We start from the raw sequence: 17,306 nt of genomic DNA on the forward strand, positions 1-17,306 counted from the left end.
TTCTGGATTTAATAGAATAGCTCGGCGATGAGAGAGAATGCGCGGGTCGTTTCAACGTCCGGAAAAGAGTATCGCTTCGGGCCACTATAGAATTTCGTGCTAGAAGGGACTCAGGAGAGATTCATTTTGGGGCAGACGATATAGTCATACTGAGCATCATCAAGCTCTAGCCCGATAGTTGTTTGTCTCCGCCCCCCCTTTTAGCCCGGGGTATTCTCTTGTCGACCTCCTGTATATCAAAATTACAAGGGAACGTCGTCGTCTCTAGAAGAGAGTAGACCTCAAAGAACAAGAGAGAACAAAGAAAAAGAATATAAATTCTGGGATCATGCTCTTTGAAGTAGAGGCTCGGGAAGCTACCCCGCGTCCCCGCGAGATGGATGTGGGGTAACGTATTGGAGTATAGAATGATCAACTAAGGTATCTACTCACTTCTTGTATCAAAAGCAGTTGTTGTATAATCACATGACTTAACCACACCGCACCTCCCGTCATGATTCGACTTTGATCACTATCACGTGTCTCATCCCACTCTCCTTTATCTGCAAATTCTCACCGCGACATCCATCCCACTCTTTTTATCTTGCAAAATTTGCATATCTAAAAGCCACGGCCGCGTGTTCATCCGGTGCTACACGATGCTAGCCGGACCCGCCTCCGGAGATTCCGGACAATTCCCATGTCTTACCGCCGCTTTATTTCCGCTATCTGTTGCCTCTTCTGGATAGCGCGGGGGCGCGGGTATGGCGCTTGGCGCGTGTAGCGCGCGTAAGAGATATCGGGGCTGGAAAGCTCCCCCAACAATGATAAAAGGGGGGAAAGTCAGGATAGGGTAAAGCGCCTGGCGAGGGAGCCTTGTGAAATAAGGCTATGGGCGAGGCTGGAATTTTTGCCTAGCCTTCCAAGAGCATCCCATGTCTCAGATCCTACAGTCCGATAAGGTGAACTTTGAGCAGGCATAGGCATGGAGAACAGGAATAAGACACTCGATTTTCTCGGAATTGTCTCTAATAGTGGGTATATCATTGATCTGGAGCCATTAGAGAGGGTCATTAAAAGTTACATAAAGTATCATTGACAACAAAACCCATCACTGATCAAATCCTATCTCAAATCCCCCTCTCCTTTTTGCTCTTGATCAACCTCTCAATCTCCCCACAGACCTTATCAGTAACCTCCTTCGTCGTATTCTTGCCGCCCAAGTCCAATGTCTTGACACCTCCCTCCAACACATTCTCCACGCTCTCCATCAACAAGTCCGCTGCCTCCCCCTGCCCGAGCCACCTCAACATCTCTGCACTGGACCAGAAAGTGCCTACCGGATTCGCGACTCCCTTCCCCGTGATGTCAAACGCCGACCCATGGATAGGCTCAAACATACTCGGGTTCGCCCTCGTCGGATCCAGGTTACTCGTCGGCGCAATGCCAATACTCCCCGCCAGCGCCGCCGCCAAATCACTCAGGATATCCGCATGCAAGTTCGTCGCGACCACCGTGTCGATGGTCTCGGGATGCAGAACCATGCGCGTCGTCATCGCATCCACGAGCATCTTATCCCATTCCACGTCCGGGAACTCGGCGGCGATTTTCGACGCGCAGAGATCCCAGAACACCATGCCGTTGCGCTGAGCATTGCTCTTGGTAACGACCGTGAGCCTCTTGCGCGGCCGCGACCGCGCCGTCTCAAACGCAAACCGCATGATGCGTTCGACGCCGTGCCGCGTGAAGATCGAGACCTCTGTCGCGACGGACCAGGCTTCGTTCAGGTGCGAGGTGCCGCCGTGCCCGGCGTATTCACCTTCGGAATTCTCGCGGACTATCACCCAATCGAGGTCTCTGCGGGAGCAGGATCTGAGAGGGGAGGAAGTGCCACGGAGGATCCGGGTCGGGCGAACATTGGCGTATTGCTGGAGGGGTTGGCAGATGGCGAGACGGAGGCCCCAGAGTGAGATGTGATCGGGTATTTCTATTCACATGCGTACGTCAGCTCAAATACCTCTCATATTGCAAATCTTCCGTCGTGTTAATACAACTTGCAAGTTGCAAATATAACTCTACCCCAGATCTAGTCAGGGGAGGGACAAAGGGAAGACAAACCAGGATCACCGACAGCCCCAAATAAGATCGCATTGTATCCTTTCAAAATATCCAGCGCATTGTCGGGGAGATACTGTCCATTCTTCCTATAGTACGCACTGCCCCAATCAAGATGTCCAAATTCCAGACCAAATGTATCTAGTTCTTTTGTTAATGTTTCGAGGACCTGGATTCCGGCGGAGATGACTTCGGGCCCGATGCCATCGGCCGGGATGGAGGCGATTTTGTAAGTTGGGCGTCCAGGAGGCGCTATACCTTCTGTGCCATTCTGTTCTGTAACCGTGGCTGGCGACATGGGAGCTTGTGAGCGGCTGGAGAAATATCATGCATCGACTGTCGACGATGCTGATGCGGCTGCGAAGAAAGAGTGGGATATGTCGTCTTCCTTGAGCCTCGGGGTCAATTAGCCCGAGCCTCATATAGCGAGACTGACAAGGCTGGAGAGGTTGGAGACAAATGGAGTGTCAAGCAAAAGAAGTTCTATAAAGGAAGAAGATCCATGTCCAATTCTACAAAAAAGTACTTCGGTATATAATACAAGCCCTTACTTCCATCGTTTGGATAGCCTGATGAACTCCCCACACATCAGCCAATCAACACTTTCCCTAGATTCTACGCTCAAATACCAATCATCGGAATGGAAAAATACAATACTCGTCAACTATCATTTCATTCCCTCCTGCTCGATCTCCGACTCCCGAACGGATTGGTAGATCTCTCGCTCGCTGGGCTCGTCGGTGTCTCTGTTCGGGGAGTCGGCGGCAACCCTAACTTTACTTCGCCCACCTTTCTCAGGAGGTTTTGCAGTGAGATTCGAACCTCGACTCCGAGTTCTCTATTTAGGAGGTCTATGCTCAAGGGGTAGAACGTCTCGAGGTGTTTCGCAAACCCTTCGGCTGGGAAATTTGTGTACCCTTCCAGAACATCTACGACGACTGGTCGCCAGGCTATGATATTCCTTTGTTGGCTTTCTTCCTCTAGTTGGATGAACCCACGGATAATATCTACGCACAGAGGCACAAGCGCAGCCTCGGTGTCAGCGCGGTTCCGCTTCCGCTCTTCGTCCTCGTCGTGGTACATTCGGAGGAGGATGCTGACGTATGTTGCTGCGGATCCGGATTCTTGTTTCAAAAGGTTAGGCGGTTGCTTCATGAACCCTTCACGCCATAACCGCATACGAAGCTCTTTGTTCTGGTTGAATTTCTTGGCGAAGAGGAATGACTTTTTGAGAAGGCCCATGAGACGGAGGAGTTCGGGCGAGGGAATCTTGACATAGACTGCATCGTTGGAGAAGAGTTCATTGACCGTCTCGATCATGAGGAGTTGTAAAACGCAACGTGTGATGATCTGGTTGAAGAAGCGACGTCGTGCCGCTGTGACGACGACTGGCTGTTGCTGAAGTCCGGACTGAGGCTTGTAGTCCTCTAGCTCGGTTGCAGGTGCTTTTGATGCTTGAGCTTCATCATCATTAATGGACTCGCTATCCGAGGTTATGCTGCCGTTTGCACCCTTGTTGATCTTGAGACTCTTCTCGTCTCCAAAGGGGTCTTCCACTTCATTATCATGCCCACTTGACGCTGTTGAAGAGGTGGCTGCGCGAAAGAGGTCGTATGCCGTTGTTCTTTCAAACAGTTCCACAAATGCGCCAACAATCTTGGACCAATGTGTAGCCTTGAACTTAGTCACGTTTTGCAAAATGAGCTGCTGGAGGCAGTTGCTGCCGATTCTGGCAATGGTGTCGTTCTCCTGGCATATGCATAAGGCTAAAAGATCCAGGAATCGATCTAGCATGTACTCTAGTGACTCGAAGTAATGAGTAAATAGAGTGATCATGTTTCGAAGAGCTTGGATCATTGTAGTTGATAGCCAGACAGAAAGCTCCTCGTGACTAAGAACGTTCGACATCTCGGATTTCGATTTCAGTACCATGAAAATAGGGTAGAGAAGCTGTCGCCAGAGAATATCCCAGAAATCGGTTGGGAAATCGCCTCCATATTTGATAAGGGATTCAAAAAGATAGTTTAGCGCGTTGGACCTAACTTCGAGATCTTCACCAGTCATCAAGACATCATGGAAAGCGAAGAGGACAGGAAACCAGAACGCTTCCTCCTGAGAGGTCCGACTTGGCTGTTTTGATAATGGCTCCGATGACTTGACGGAGCCGTCTGAGTTGACATTCGAGCGGTTGGAGAGCGGGCATTCTGGTGTTTTGAGCATCTTCGGTATGACCGATTTCAGTGTTTCCATCGCCTGGAGGCCCTTTTTCTGGAACTTCATATTCTTGGAAAATTCCGTCAAACAGACGATTAGATCGGCAAATGCACCTTGAGAGATGACCATGCCAAAGCGAGTCTTGTATACTTGGCAAACATTCTCAAACGAGAGGTTAACAATACTCTCATATGGTTCGCGAGCGGCGACGGTGAAAACACCGAACATTGTCCGCCAGCCCGACCGGATGTTGTCACCACGTGCTTGAATCATCTGAATGAGGCAGCGGAGCGTCATGTCTTTCACAGAAACGACGCTGCTATTTGATATGATATGCTCGAATGGCTTGAGGAAATCCTTCTGGAATTTGAAACCAGGCAGTTCTTCGATCTCCATGAAACGCATCGATAGTTGACGCAAGGAGTCTAAGGCAAAGAACACCACCGCGGTATTGTTGTGGCATCCGACACGATTGAAATGCTCACCTAGAACAACCCAGATGGCTGCCCACTCGTATCTCACACGGGTCATGTTATAGTAACTGATCTCGACTAATTTCTGAAGGCTGTAGGTTCGAGGCGACTCATTTGATCCCGAGATCTTGATTTCTTCCCAACTGACCTCGGTTAATGCTCGAGCGAAATGTACTATAGCGTCTCCCGAAAGATTTGCTGTATTGGTAAAGATGCGATCAACTCCTTTGATGACCTCATCCGAACGACTCTCCATCGCGATCTCCACCGAATAGCTGGTGCCATTGGTTGTAGAGCGAGGTCGAGGTCGTGTCCTTGGTGCTTGGCTCTGAATGGACTTCCTCGATGAATTCGTATCTTGGCGCGACGGCGCTACTATGCGAGCTTTTGACACGTCCGGAATAGAACCCTCATCCACACCGTCGGATATTAGTTGAAGTCTATCGAGCTGGCTGACACACATCAGAATATCTCGCCATGACTCCTTTAGCAGATTTCCCTCTGTCTGTGCGACTTCAAGCAAAACTTTGAGCGCTTCGACATTCTTCGACATCATCTCAGTTGGATTGTTGAGGTTGGTTGCATTCTTCAGCGCAGAAACAAAAGCCTCCCTTGGGGTTGCCAAATCAAAGAGACACGAAATGCGGATGGCAAGTTTCATGCCCTCCATGCACAGCTTGATAATCTCAATGTTGTGGGCGTTTTGCATTTGGCCTGATAGTCCAGAGAAGAAGGACATCCAAGTTACGTCGAACATTGGACCCACATGCTTGAAAGAAGTCGCTGGGATAAATTTGATTCCACCGGCTTTGGAAGGACTCTTACGTTGATTTCGGAAGAGGTTCTTGAACAGCTGTTCAGACCTGTGTGAGATCTCCTCGGATTGCTGCAGATAGGCTTCACGCTGCAAATCCCTACCAACCGTAGCAAGAGCTTGTCCAAGACCAGCAGCAATCCCGCCGCTAGTTGTAGGTGTCATTCCCATCGCTGCCGCTGCCTCGCGTTCGCTCTTCAGGACAATCTCATCACGGGCAATCTCATCATATATCCCTATGAGATACTCGTCCGGAAGATTGTTGTTATCGTTGATTCCTCGGTTATTCTTGATGAAGTCCTCTTTGGTCATACGCTTAGCGACTTTGCCGCTATGTAAATCGGTATTCAGCATGATGACTGAGTACGCAAGAACATAGGCTGTGTCAGCATTTGCAAAGGCATTCGGATTTCCCGTGACATATCGGTTGGCAAATTTCAACATAAAACGGTCAATCTTCTGCGCTTCACCCGGGAGGCGGAAGGATTGAAGGAATTGTCGCAGAGCGTCAACAAAACGCCGCTTGGTAAAGTCCATGGTATCAACAAAGGCGTGCATAATAGCAATGTTCTGCTCATCACCTTCTCCCAGAAATTCTCCGAGCTGTGTTTTATCAAGCCTTTCTTCTGTTGCCAGAAAGCGGCCAATATCTTCCGGCCGAGAGCTTGGGATGAATTTTTCAGATATCAGAAGCTTGATTCCTCGCTTAGGCTTGAAGTTGAATTGTTTGATCGCATTACTCAAGGCCGTTTTCCGTTGCTTCACCTTTTCTAATTGCTCAGGGTCGTCTTCCAATATCGGTGTCGATGGTACAGTCGGAGTGTCACCATTGGTAATTCTCGAGGAGCTATCGTTTCCTGACGGGTCAATAGACTCCCGATAGTCTTCAGATGCTCTGACATCCGTCTCAGTCCTACCAGTAATATCAACAATGCCTTGCTGGGACCAATTGACTAGAGATCTCAATGTCTCCACCAGACATTCCAAACCCTGTCGTTTAATGATATATTCTCTTGGTATCTCATTATCATTATTCTCATGGTAAGCTGCCATGTGAGCTGTCGACAGAGGTGGAGGAAGAGTGCCTCTGGCCTGCCAGTCAGACGCTGATCCATTGAGGGTAGATTTGGCAGCTCGCTCCTCGTATTGTTGCTGATGTAAGGGAAGTATCATAACCGCCTGGCTTGCGATTTTTGAGAGATCCTCGATAAGCTTTTGGAACATGTTATCGACATTTCGGTCGCAGTCATAGTTGAGATAGGTCTCCACTAAAGCTCGAGGATCGGCACAGAGCCGCTGAAGAATCCCCATGAAATAGAGCTTTTGTGTCACAGGCCCACTCCGTCTCTCCAAAAGCGCCAGATAGATCTCATTTAAGAAAACGTCTATCTCTTTCTATTTGGTCGTCAGCCGCGAGCTCCATCATCATCAGCACGGTACAAACCTTAAAGGGGGCCCTCATGAATTTCAGCATCAACCAGAATATCTCGCAACAAACTTCAAACACCCTATCCACCGAGCTAGCGCCATTGCGGGTGATGCTAAGACACAGATAGAATTTGATGGCTTGCAAAAATGGTGTTGGTTCATTGCTTTTGCTGTTCGTGATCGTACATAAAGGAGACGTGAAGACGAGCATATGGTTGCTCAGTAAAGTATGTATCAGGTGAAGCGAAATTAATTTTGAGCGCATTGTCTGACCCTTCAGATCGTAGAGTTGATCCGGCGGGAGGATTTTCGTGCTGAGATTGCAAAAGGATCGGAAGACCAGATATGCGTCCCGTATGTAGACTTCATCTTCGGTGTCATCGGAATCCATACCATCTTCGATGCTCGGATCAGGGGTTGTCTGCGTCGATTGTCCCGATGCAGGTCGAGGAGGACTCTGTGCGGGCTTCACTTGTGTCACCATTGTTGGTCCTTCTCCCATCTGCGAATCGTCGAAACTTTTCCGATTCTCAAGGTCTTTGAGTGTCAGCTTAGGGCCGTCTTCCGCGGATGGCCCTTCGGATGCGGCGCTTTCTGCAATAGATTCTTCTCCCTCATTGCTTCCGCGAGTATCATTCATCGAATCTGTGGCATCGACCGTAAGAGAACTATGATTGCCGGCACCCTTTCCCAGTTTTGATAAATTCAGCCTTGCCTCCTTCATGTGTATTCGTGTCTTGACCCTCTCGAAGACCGTGCCAACCATCTGCGCTAACGTCCCTTGTGCCACCTGCTGATTCGCACTGCTTTTTGACAGGAGGAAGACATTGTAGACCTGGCGGACAGCCTTGAGAAGCCCGGCTCCATGCACCACTATTTTGTCGTTCAGCACAGCAGCCAGCAATGACTTGACAATCTGCAATTGGATCTCGACCGGCGTTGTTTCGCCCTGGAAGCAGTCACATATCGTATCGATAGCCCGTTCGATCAGAGGCGCCCGGTCGGCCTCCTTGTCGGCGTTCGGAGAGGATGGCACTGAGAAGTACGAATAGCTGATGAGTTTTCCAATGCAATCCAAGGCAGCCGTGGTCAGAGGGATGCTTCCCGACTGCGTGGCGAGTTGCAACGGGGCAAATATAATCTCTGGGTCTGGCAATTGAGGCTCATGCTGTTTGATGTCCTTGAGGGCTCTTCGAACAGACTCTCCCAGCTGCGGCCGCTTCTGGGCCTCCTTGGAAGCCGCGATAGCTTCCAAAGCTGATACCACAAAGACAAGGGAGCTCATGGTGGGCTCTCAAATTCGCCGACGTCCATTCGGAGCTGCACTTCTAACAGGGTTCGTCGTGGGCGGGACGGCTGTAAAGTGATGACCCTTTGGCTGCGACACCACGTAACCCAAGGGAAATCGTATCCCTGGCGCTAGTCGCGCTTAATTTCCCTCGCGTCTAACCCGATCTTGCGCTACGCCCCTTTCGGCCATCGCCCAAAAGTTTCGCTGGGAGCTTTTCCCGGGGGCGGCGCTCAACGTTCTGCACTTAATCTACCACGTCTGCCATCTCATCCTCCTCCTCCTTCACCCACCATCGGTGTCTCTTGTCCGGGACGTCAATTGTCTGGATACAAATCTTGTCGTCTCTTTCATTCTCTTTGTTACCAGTATTTATTCCCATTCACGCCGTCGGGATGTTGACCACGGTTCTCCGAAGGCGCGCCCTTCAATCCTCCGTCTCCTCCGTATCTTCCTCCCTTTCGTTCCGGTTTGCACGATGTTATGCCTCCAAGACCTTCCCACCGCACTCGGTGGTCACCATGCCAGCTCTGTCACCAACAATGATGCAGGGAAACATCGGGGCGTGGCAGAAGAAGGTCGGAGATAAGGTCGTGCCCGGCGATGTTCTGGTGGAGATCGAGACCGACAAGGCCCAAATGGACTTCGAGTTCCAGGAAGAGGGTGTGCTGGCAAAGATCCTCCAGGAGTCTGGAGCAAAGGACGTCGCTGTTAACAATGTGCGTGTTCAATTGATCCCTGAGGTTCTAGCGACACGTTGCTAAATAGTCACAGCCCATCGCGGTCATGGTCGAGGAAGGCGAGGATATTTCGGCTTTCGAGGATTTCACAATTGAGGATGCTGGTGGACAGAAGGCAGCCCCAGCACCACCGAAGGAGGAGGCCAGCAAGCCAGAGCCATCAAAGGCACAGCCCTCCCCAGCGGCGGAACCCGCGCCAGTTCCTGAGGAGACTGGGCCAAGTGGTGGAAGGTTACAACCAGCTATTGAGAGAGTGCGCAATGCCAGTGCTGCCGCTGTGAATCTGGCCGTCGAGACCGGCGTCAAGCTTTCAGGTATCAAGGGAACTGGAACTGGCGGACAGATCACTGAGGCCGATGTCAAGAAGGCTGCCTCTGGCGGTGTATCTGCCCCAGCTGGAACTCCCGCTGCCTCATACGTGGACATACCTATCACCTCGATGCGCAAGACTATCGCCAGTCGTCTTACGGAATCCGTGACCCAAAACCCCCACTACTTTGTTTCTGCCACCGTTTCGGTCTCCAAGCTTCTGAAGCTCCGACAAGCTCTCAATGCTTCTGCGGATGGAAAATACAAGCTCTCTGTTAACGACTTCCTGATCAAGGCATGCGCTGTTGCATGCAAGAAGGTTCCCACTGTTAACTCAAGCTGGAGAGACGGGTTTATCCGCCAGTTCAACAATGTGGACATTAGCGTAAGTTTACAATCAATCCCAATCTCTCTTCAGCCTACTAATAATCTATCTACAGGTTGCCGTAGCCACTCCTGTTGGGCTCGTGACCCCAATTGTCAAGTCAGTCGAGACCCTTGGTCTCGAATCAATCTCCGCCCAAGTCAAGGACCTTGGAAAGCGTGCCCGGGATGGCAAGCTCAAGCCAGAAGAATACCAGGGTGGAACTTTCACTATTTCCAACATGGGCATGAACCCCGCCATCGACCGCTTCACTGCTGTCATCAACCCTCCTCAAGCTGGTATCCTTGCCGTAGGCACGACCAAGAAGGTCGCGACGCCAGTCGAGACCGAAGAAGGGACGCAGGTTGAGTGGGACGATCAAATTGTTGTCACCGGATCATTCGACCACAAGGTTGTTGATGGTGCTGTTGGTGGCGAGTGGATCAAGGAATTCAAGAAGGTGGTTGAGAATCCTTTGGAGCTGTTGTTGTAAGATGTTGCAAACCACATGGAGGCGGTAATGAAGGATGCGACAAAGATGAGATTCCCCATGTACCCTTGTAAAATGACCTCCTGATGCATTTTCTGCAGTTAGGGATAATCAAATTAGATGCTGAAGTGGGTTGTTAATTAATCTCCCTCTTTCCCTGGCTTAGAGGAAGACCATTACTACGACTGGCCTATTGGCCACCGGACTACGGATAATAATGAAGTCGATTTATATTATTTCCCTTCTCCTTTCATATTGTGTTGTGGTTCCTTGTCTTCACTGTTGTAGAAACAAATAATGAAGTTTTGTATGGCTGGCGTCGAGTGATGATCCGTCTCAAATGCTGAATATGATACAACCATTGCAGAGAGCGCCCTATAATGGAGAGTGCATATACATCAAAGCGATGAAGCTTATATTGTTACAAGAAAACCTTATGACTCGTATTTTGATCCCCCAGCCCCAGACGCCATACAATCTATTATATTCAAATCCTCATCCCCAACCTACAAAGAATCCAAACGACCCATCAAAGCCATCAAATTCTCCTTTCGTCGCTTTGAGGCAGTCCAATCGAGGAACCTGGTCCGAAGAATAATACGTCAACAGAGTAGCCATATCTTCCTCATCCATCTCACACAGGTCTTCCAGGCTATAGGCGTCGCTAACCCTGACCATCCTACATTCTGTCAGCACTGTGTCCTCAGCCCACAATCAAAACTCTTACCAAGACATCCTCTTGGGGCCCTCCTCGGGACCGGGTGCAACCTTCCTCAACATCTGTCTTAACTTCCCAATCTTCATGATAGCCTCTCCCGTATTCTTTGGCAATGTCTCCGCAATGGATCTCCTCACGATATTGGCAAATCTCGGGCCCTTCCCGTTCGTGCTAACCATGATTTGCAGCGGGCCATCTCGATGCACACTCCCGAAATAAAAATCGCATTCTGATGGCACATCCGCGATGTTTGCCGCAATCTTCCTCTCCTTGCACAATTTCCAAATCTGCGTCGAGGCCTCGGGATCATCCACCGCGGTTAAGACCATATCGACATCGTCGAGGTCTGAAGGTTCGAATTTCCGGTCGACGTGGTCAACCTGCCCTTTCCTAACCCTATATGCAACTTCGGGATTCAGTCCTTCACGAGGGCATACGACAGTCACTTTGGCGTCTGCATTGAGAACATTCAAGATGCGTCCTGCGGCGACCTGGTAAATTGTCAGTGGCGAACAGAAGAGGGCGATTGAGCAAGCTTGCCTCTCCGCCTCCTACAACCAATACTCTCTTGTTCCTAATCTGCCATGCCAATATCAGCGACCCGCCCCCCTGGACCTCGGGGTACTTTTCTTCGTCCATTCCGGAAATATTGAAGCTGCGAATAATTTCTCGCCGCGGAGGAGCTCGGACTTTGCGATAAGGCTTCACTATCGTCTAGTTCGCACCGCCACATCAGGCGCAGGTCTTCGCTAACGAGGCTTGAACCTCTGTCTGCAACATCCAACATCGAGGAGGGGAGCACCTCGAGCTTGTCTTGTGCGGCTCTGAGGATATATCTTCCTACCCAGCACCCAGCAACGGTACCATGTCCGGCAGAAAGCTGGGAGGCGGGAGGATTCTAGGAAGTGGGAAGTCTTTGGCGCCTCCCGCCCCTCCGGCGCATCATCGATCCTCTTCTCTGACCTCTGCCCCCGAGAGTTCGCTCTCTTTGAGCTCGAGGGACACCACCACTTCCGCATTGGCAGCAGGCCCATTGTCAGACCCGGGACAGGACCTGAGCTCGCAGGTTTCGTTGGAGAATGGAGGGGCCAGTACAGTTACCGCGGCCAGCTCGAGGCTTGTCTGCCCGATATGTAATGAGGAAATGGGAAGACTCCTTCTACTGCTTTAGTGATTCCTGCTAATATATTGCAGATGACTTTGCTGCAGTTAAATCGGTACTGAAGCTATCTGATGCGCCAGAAAACTAGGACTAACTTCTGGCAGACATCTCGACGATAACCACCAAGAGTTGCCAGCAGTCGAACAGGACGAGGTCAAAAACTGGTTCAACAAACAAGTCATCAAGGCGAAGAAGTTCCAACCTCTAGCAGTGATCAATCAGAAGCTTAAAGGACTCGACGTCTTCGAATCGAATGAAGGGCCATCTGTGTCACTCCTCCACCCAACCCCTCTGCCAGGCAACCGTGTATCGTCTCCCGAACGTAGACCAGATCCCGACGAAGTGGTTACGAGGGCACATTGGCAGAAATCCGGATACAATGATCTATGCACGGAGCCATCGTGTGGGAAGAGATTGGGTTCGGTCAATGGGAGCGTAAATTGCCGGAAATGCGGGCGGCTGTTCTGCGAAGATCACACCATGTACCAGATGAAGCTTTCGCGCTCCGCTCAGCACGAGCCAGTACGAGGATTTTGGTGTAGGGTTTGCGAGACATGTTACAAGTCCAGAGACGGATACAATGATCATAATGGGTACATAAGGGATCACACCAATGATTTCTTGGCCATGCGGAGGAAGACTGTAGATAGGCAATATTTGGAGATATCACGACTGGAGAAACGCCTGACAAAGCTCACACATTTGCTGGCCCACCCGCCGGAAGAGGTCTTAGGGAATAATGGAGGGATCCTATCACTTGCTGGCCAGAAGAATCAAAGGAAGTTACTCGAACAATCTGTTGTTCCTTGGGAGGAGGATACGAAGGTTCTAAAATGCCCGTTCTGCCAACAAGAGTTTGGATCATGGTCATTCCGACGACATCACTGCAGATTATGTGGCCGGGTAGTCTGCGCCGACCCACGTACGGGCTGCTCTTCAGAAGTCGGGCTAAATGTAGCAGCTAGTAAGTCCAATCCGTCCGCTCCTCAAACCACCCATTGACCTCATCCAGTGACTGACATTCAGTCAGAAAAAACCGGCGACCTAGCCATTGACATCCGCATGTGTCGGGATTGCAAAACCACCGTATTTTCCAAAAAGGACTTCGCTGCAGAGGCGTTGCATAAACCACCAGATCAGCGCGCTTATGAAAACCTCCTACAATTCGAAAGAGGCATCCGGCTCCTTCTCCCCAACTTCCAAAGGCTCCTCCTTGCACTCCAAGACCCCGACAAACCGCCCTCACAAATCCAACTCGCCGAAGCGTCGAAAGTCCGCAAACGCTTGATCGATTCCTTTGGCAAGTATGATATTGCAGCGAAGAGAATCAGAAATCTACCGACCAATAGCCCAACGCAGAAAAAGCTGCAGACGGCCATCTATCAACAGAGCGCGAATTTCCTAAATTCACACATGTTACCCCTGAAAACACTGCCGAAGATCCTAAAACATGCTTCTCCGCATGGCTCCAATGGCGTGCCAGGAAACGGCCGTTCCGCACTTGCAAACATCAAATACAACGACATCGACACCTCGTCACAGGTCTCAAGTGGTAGCGCGGTATCAGCGATGGAAGCAGAAGAGAAGGAGTTAAGAGAGAAACTGATCGTGCTCGAAGAACAAAAGTTCTTCGTCGGCGAGATGATCGCCGACGCGAACAAGCGGCGGAAATTCGAAGAAGTGGCAAGCCTGAGCGCAAACCAGGCGGACCTGGAGAGAGAGATCAATAGCTTGCAAGGGATGATCAGCCAGCTGGATTTCGCGGGTGCGTATGCCCGGGAACAAGCGGCGCTCAACGGCTCAACATCATCCTTGTCTCTGGGCAGATAATCTAGTTGAAAGAATGGAGTAGGCTGTATTGCAAGCATTGAAGGCGTTTGCGTAGAGGCGAACCTGGGCATGGCGAATGTGGATGGCGGATAAGTCATTGGGTGGCGTTTGGAGCGTGCGTGTCTATCATACATACATACCTATCTAGAAATCTACATATTACCATGAGCCCGTTGTTGCATTTTTCTGTGCTATCATCGCTGATATACTGATGCTGCAGCGAAGACATTGTTGACTTGACGTATGCATCCCAACCTCCGCCCCTTTTTGGGAGTTGGGGGAGGGAGGAACTCCCAAGAACGCCGCATATTCATGGAAGAATATAATTCATCATGCATATGAACCCGGACTCAGTTGGTCTCTACTAATTCTTCATATGTCTTTTTTCCGATTCTTTTATATTTATCTCGGAATCGGACAATCCCCTCCAACTCCGCCCCCCTCCCACCCCCCCCCCCCCCCCAACTTTTAATCACTACACCCAACCTCGCCCACAATCCAGTCCCGCAAGACCAAGTTTATTTATTACCTATGCAACAGCCTAGGTATACGAACATTATAGCAGCGACGAAGCGGGGGAGAAGTAGGTAGATTTCTTTGGTGCGGTAGAGTTTCCTAGTTTGGGGCGAGAGATGAATTAGATATGGCTGCGGATATGTTTTATTTAGTTATTGCCAGGGATCGTAATGAAAGATAAGGAAGGTATGGTAAGGCGAGTTCAGAAATGGAGGTTTGGTTCAGTAGGCCAAACCAAGCATATTGAAAATTCCTGGGAAACTCGCAGTTTGAACAAATTCAAAAAGATTTAAATCTTGGCCAAGTTTAACAAGAGAGACAGATAGACATATGCTAGAAGTTGGGAGATCTCGAGCGGTTGTCTAATTGGAAATGCATATACTGTAAAAGGCAGCTAAAAATCTATCTTTTGCATCGTTTCTGTGTATTTCTGATGGTTGAGTGACATAGTTTGACATTCAACGCGCTTCACACCCCATTCTATGATGACAACAACGAGAAGGTAATGTCCTGCAACTCTTTCATCCTTCCGTATCTGATTGACTACTAGTTTCTCAAGACTTTTGGAAGATGGATATCAATATCCTTATAAACATTACTAGGTTACTAGAAAATTGGGATAGAATCTAGAATTTCAGCGTACATATCCCTAAGGCTCTTGATTAGAGAATCCTTGATCGTTGTGTCTAAGTCTGTAGATTAAAGCTATTCGGAGTGATAAAAAAGTTGGTCATTTTCTGGGGAGAAGTAATTGGCTTTGTTCGAAAACAAATTCGAAGTCAAAGATTGTTTACGATCCGGCCAGCACTCATGGACAATGACAGGAGATAATGGGTATATAACTAAGGCCTTAGAATAAACTCCAAGTCAGTAAGCGTCTTATTTCACCCACAACAACTTTGCCTTCAATTCCACTGTGCACTATGTGGCCGTAGAGAACCTAGATCAAACGCCGCCTTGCTTTTCTCGGAGCGGCTTGCGTGCCCAACACCGTTGGGCTGAACGAATGTACTAAAGAGAACAGCAAAGGCATCTTGGAGATGTGACTAGTCGATATCAGCAACAAGAAATAGAATACATGCGTGGGACAAACTTACAAACGAGTGCGGACCGGCATTCTCAAGTTCCTGGAAGGTCACCGACGCACCAGAGCTTTCGGATATCGTAGTTGATATCCCTTCCAGTTTACGGGCTAGCGCTGAGGCTTTCCCACTTGTATCAGTAGTGATGCCATCTAGCATCTGGACGAAAAATCCTAACAAAGGGACCAATTCTTCTCCAGGTATAGAAATGCTCTGCAGAGGCAGTCTCCCAGAAGACAATCTGTTGGCAACTTCAAAAAGACTTTCCCGCGGAAGGTGTGCCGTCTTGCCATTGAGTATCGGCTGGGCCTCCACCAACACATCAACAACGTCATCGTTGGATCTTTGTAAGTCTTTCTCAACTTCTTCACCGGCCTGGGGTTTTGAAGGTGCCAGAGACCGAAATATAGCTTCATAGCTCATTTCTTCAGTTCTTTCTCTTCCTATTTCTTGGTTGGATATAATTCCAGCCGTGACAAAAATCTCCCGATCACGACCGGACAAGAAAGCCACGGCGCGGGTAAGGTCATCACAGGATAATCTTTTAAGGCTGACCTCCGCGGTGGAAAAGGGGTAAGCTGCGAAATGGAAAACGCAACGAGAGAGAATCCCCGAGCAGGCTTGAAGATGCGCTTTGCTTGATGCTGAAACCTGGGACTCTAGATACGAGCTAAGCGTGTCCTTGGTCCAATCTATATGGTGGTATTAGCTGACGGGGAAAGACTTCAACCAAAAGAAAGGAGAATAACAATGAGACAAAGAGGAAAGGAATCAGAATAAAGCAGAAGGAGAAGAAGAAGGAACAGGCAACATGGCAAATCTTACAGTCATTTGACCCCTTCCGTGCTTCGAATATCGTCTGGATCGTTCTGATCTCGTTTGGTCTCAAGCAGGCCCAACGTGTCGAATCAGGACCATCCTTGGTCAACACTCTGGTGAGATCTTGCAGTAGCTGCTCTATACAGTGCATCAGTGTCTCTGTTATATTGTAGAAGACAGGATTGGTTGGTACCTCGAGTGATGTTCTGTAGCCAGAGGGCTCTCTGTGCATCGAATTCCGGATTGTTGCCTGGACCACCAGTAATGATGCGGTCGAGGAAATCGTGGACATATTGAAGGGCCATGTCTGAAGGCCTGGATGGATGGATCTGATGCGTTGACGGATATGAAAAACTGGAAGATCAAGAATCAAGAGCAGGCAAGCTTGCTCGTGACTTATTATGTTTCTCAGATGAGATGCTGGCCACGACCTTGTGGGTGAACAGGCTGGGAGAGCAAGATGATGGTGATGGTTGAAAGAACAAGAGGAAGATGAGAAAGACGAAGAGGGAGGAGATGGGAGGAAGATGAGCAGGAAGACAAAGGAGAAGATGGAGATGAAGACGAAGAAGATGACGATGAAGATGAGAAGGATGGGGAATGAGGCTGCCTAAGAAGGTAGAAGAGGGAGTAACCGTATTGGGATATACTTTCAGCCTCGACCGGGGTATCTGCGGGACTGCGCCACTCCCTCCCGAGCCGTGGCTGTGCAGGATCTGGCTGCCTCAGGTTAGCACAGGGGATGAAGGATCAATGATCTCGCGGTCCCGAAGCTCACGCCGCACGTGCGCATAAAGACGAGACTCACGATGGATCTACAGAGAGACCACAGCCTCAACTCTAAAGCTTAACTACACCGACATTGGGTTTTCAGTATCTCCTAGCTCTTATTCCCCTGTTGTATAAAGTATATTCGGACTTGAACAGCGCTGACAGGTTGCGGTACAAGGTACATTGCACATGCC

The 17,306-nt window shown here is 49.6% G+C and overlaps 6 protein-coding genes across 6 annotated transcripts; 2 read left to right on the forward strand and 4 right to left on the reverse strand.

Moving 5' to 3' along the window:
* Nucleotides 1–994: 994 nt before the first annotated feature.
* M430DRAFT_140608 (hypothetical protein) lies at nucleotides 995–2,439 on the reverse strand. The gene is made up of 2 exons (XM_024862669.1): nucleotides 2,098–2,439; nucleotides 995–1,966 (listed from the first exon to the last, which is right to left on the reverse strand). The coding sequence occupies exons 1-2, from the start codon at nucleotides 2,390–2,392 to the stop codon at nucleotides 1,110–1,112; spliced, it is 1,152 nt and encodes a 383-aa protein (XP_024720016.1). The 5' UTR covers nucleotides 2,393–2,439; the 3' UTR covers nucleotides 995–1,109.
* A 230-nt stretch (nucleotides 2,440–2,669) lies between these two features.
* Nucleotides 2,670–8,389, reverse strand: M430DRAFT_121887 (hypothetical protein). Its single transcript, XM_024861825.1, has 2 exons — nucleotides 7,040–8,389; nucleotides 2,670–6,990 (listed from the first exon to the last, which is right to left on the reverse strand). Exons 1-2 carry the CDS (start codon nucleotides 8,306–8,308, stop codon nucleotides 2,767–2,769), a joined length of 5,493 nt encoding a protein of 1,830 aa, XP_024720017.1. The 5' UTR covers nucleotides 8,309–8,389; the 3' UTR covers nucleotides 2,670–2,766.
* A 159-nt stretch (nucleotides 8,390–8,548) lies between these two features.
* Nucleotides 8,549–10,217, forward strand: M430DRAFT_140613 (hypothetical protein; the record flags this gene model as incomplete). The annotated part of the gene is made up of 3 exons (XM_024862670.1): nucleotides 8,549–9,030; nucleotides 9,086–9,745; nucleotides 9,801–10,217. The coding sequence occupies exons 1-3, from the start codon at nucleotides 8,707–8,709 to the stop codon at nucleotides 10,215–10,217; spliced, it is 1,401 nt and encodes a 466-aa protein (XP_024720018.1). The 5' UTR covers nucleotides 8,549–8,706.
* A 313-nt stretch (nucleotides 10,218–10,530) lies between these two features.
* On the reverse strand, nucleotides 10,531–11,592 carry M430DRAFT_66887 (hypothetical protein). The gene is made up of 3 exons (XM_024869254.1): nucleotides 11,473–11,592; nucleotides 10,942–11,423; nucleotides 10,531–10,893 (listed from the first exon to the last, which is right to left on the reverse strand). Exons 1-3 carry the CDS (start codon nucleotides 11,569–11,571, stop codon nucleotides 10,710–10,712), a joined length of 765 nt encoding a protein of 254 aa, XP_024720019.1. The 5' UTR covers nucleotides 11,572–11,592; the 3' UTR covers nucleotides 10,531–10,709.
* Nucleotides 11,593–11,722: 130 nt separating this feature from the next.
* On the forward strand, nucleotides 11,723–14,093 carry M430DRAFT_140619 (hypothetical protein). The gene is made up of 4 exons (XM_024862671.1): nucleotides 11,723–12,079; nucleotides 12,127–12,149; nucleotides 12,199–13,058; nucleotides 13,125–14,093. Exons 1-4 carry the CDS (start codon nucleotides 11,798–11,800, stop codon nucleotides 13,922–13,924), a joined length of 1,965 nt encoding a protein of 654 aa, XP_024720020.1. The 5' UTR covers nucleotides 11,723–11,797; the 3' UTR covers nucleotides 13,925–14,093.
* A 982-nt stretch (nucleotides 14,094–15,075) lies between these two features.
* M430DRAFT_42531 (hypothetical protein) lies at nucleotides 15,076–16,860 on the reverse strand. Its single transcript, XM_024867562.1, has 4 exons — nucleotides 16,535–16,860; nucleotides 16,348–16,479; nucleotides 15,538–16,214; nucleotides 15,076–15,486 (listed from the first exon to the last, which is right to left on the reverse strand). The coding sequence occupies exons 1-4, from the start codon at nucleotides 16,644–16,646 to the stop codon at nucleotides 15,346–15,348; spliced, it is 1,062 nt and encodes a 353-aa protein (XP_024720021.1). The 5' UTR covers nucleotides 16,647–16,860; the 3' UTR covers nucleotides 15,076–15,345.
* Between the last annotated feature and the right edge of the window lie 446 nt (nucleotides 16,861–17,306).

This window comes from Amorphotheca resinae, assembly GCF_003019875.1.
Source record: "Amorphotheca resinae ATCC 22711 unplaced genomic scaffold M430scaffold_7, whole genome shotgun sequence".
Taxonomy (NCBI): Eukaryota; Fungi; Ascomycota; class Leotiomycetes; order Helotiales; family Amorphothecaceae; genus Amorphotheca; species Amorphotheca resinae.

Coding starts and splice junctions, on each gene's coding strand:
- M430DRAFT_140608 (XM_024862669.1), bottom strand. CDS start 2,392: ATGTCGCCAGCCACGGTTACAGAACAGAATGGCACAGAAGGTATAGCG. Junction 1,967..2,097: donor TGGGGCTGTCGGTGATCCTG/GTTTGTCTTCCC, acceptor GCATGTGAATAG/AAATACCCGATCACATCTCA.
- M430DRAFT_121887 (XM_024861825.1), bottom strand. CDS start 8,308: ATGAGCTCCCTTGTCTTTGTGGTATCAGCTTTGGAAGCTATCGCGGCT. Junction 6,991..7,039: donor TCATGAGGGCCCCCTTTAAG/GTTTGTACCGTG, acceptor ACGACCAAATAG/AAAGAGATAGACGTTTTCTT.
- M430DRAFT_66887 (XM_024869254.1), bottom strand. CDS start 11,571: ATGGACGAAGAAAAGTACCCCGAGGTCCAGGGGGGCGGGTCGCTGATA. Junction 11,424..11,472: donor TGGTTGTAGGAGGCGGAGAG/GCAAGCTTGCTC, acceptor ACAATTTACCAG/GTCGCCGCAGGACGCATCTT. Junction 10,894..10,941: donor GGCCCCAAGAGGATGTCTTG/GTAAGAGTTTTG, acceptor GACAGAATGTAG/GATGGTCAGGGTTAGCGACG.
- M430DRAFT_140619 (XM_024862671.1), top strand. CDS start 11,798: ATGTCCGGCAGAAAGCTGGGAGGCGGGAGGATTCTAGGAAGTGGGAAG. Junction 12,080..12,126: donor CGATATGTAATGAGGAAATG/GGAAGACTCCTT, acceptor AATATATTGCAG/ATGACTTTGCTGCAGTTAAA. Junction 13,059..13,124: donor CGGGCTAAATGTAGCAGCTA/GTAAGTCCAATC, acceptor ACATTCAGTCAG/AAAAAACCGGCGACCTAGCC.
- M430DRAFT_42531 (XM_024867562.1), bottom strand. CDS start 16,646: ATGGCCCTTCAATATGTCCACGATTTCCTCGACCGCATCATTACTGGT. Junction 16,480..16,534: donor GCTACAGAACATCACTCGAG/GTACCAACCAAT, acceptor TGCACTGTATAG/AGCAGCTACTGCAAGATCTC. Junction 16,215..16,347: donor ACGGAAGGGGTCAAATGACT/GTAAGATTTGCC, acceptor ACCACCATATAG/ATTGGACCAAGGACACGCTT.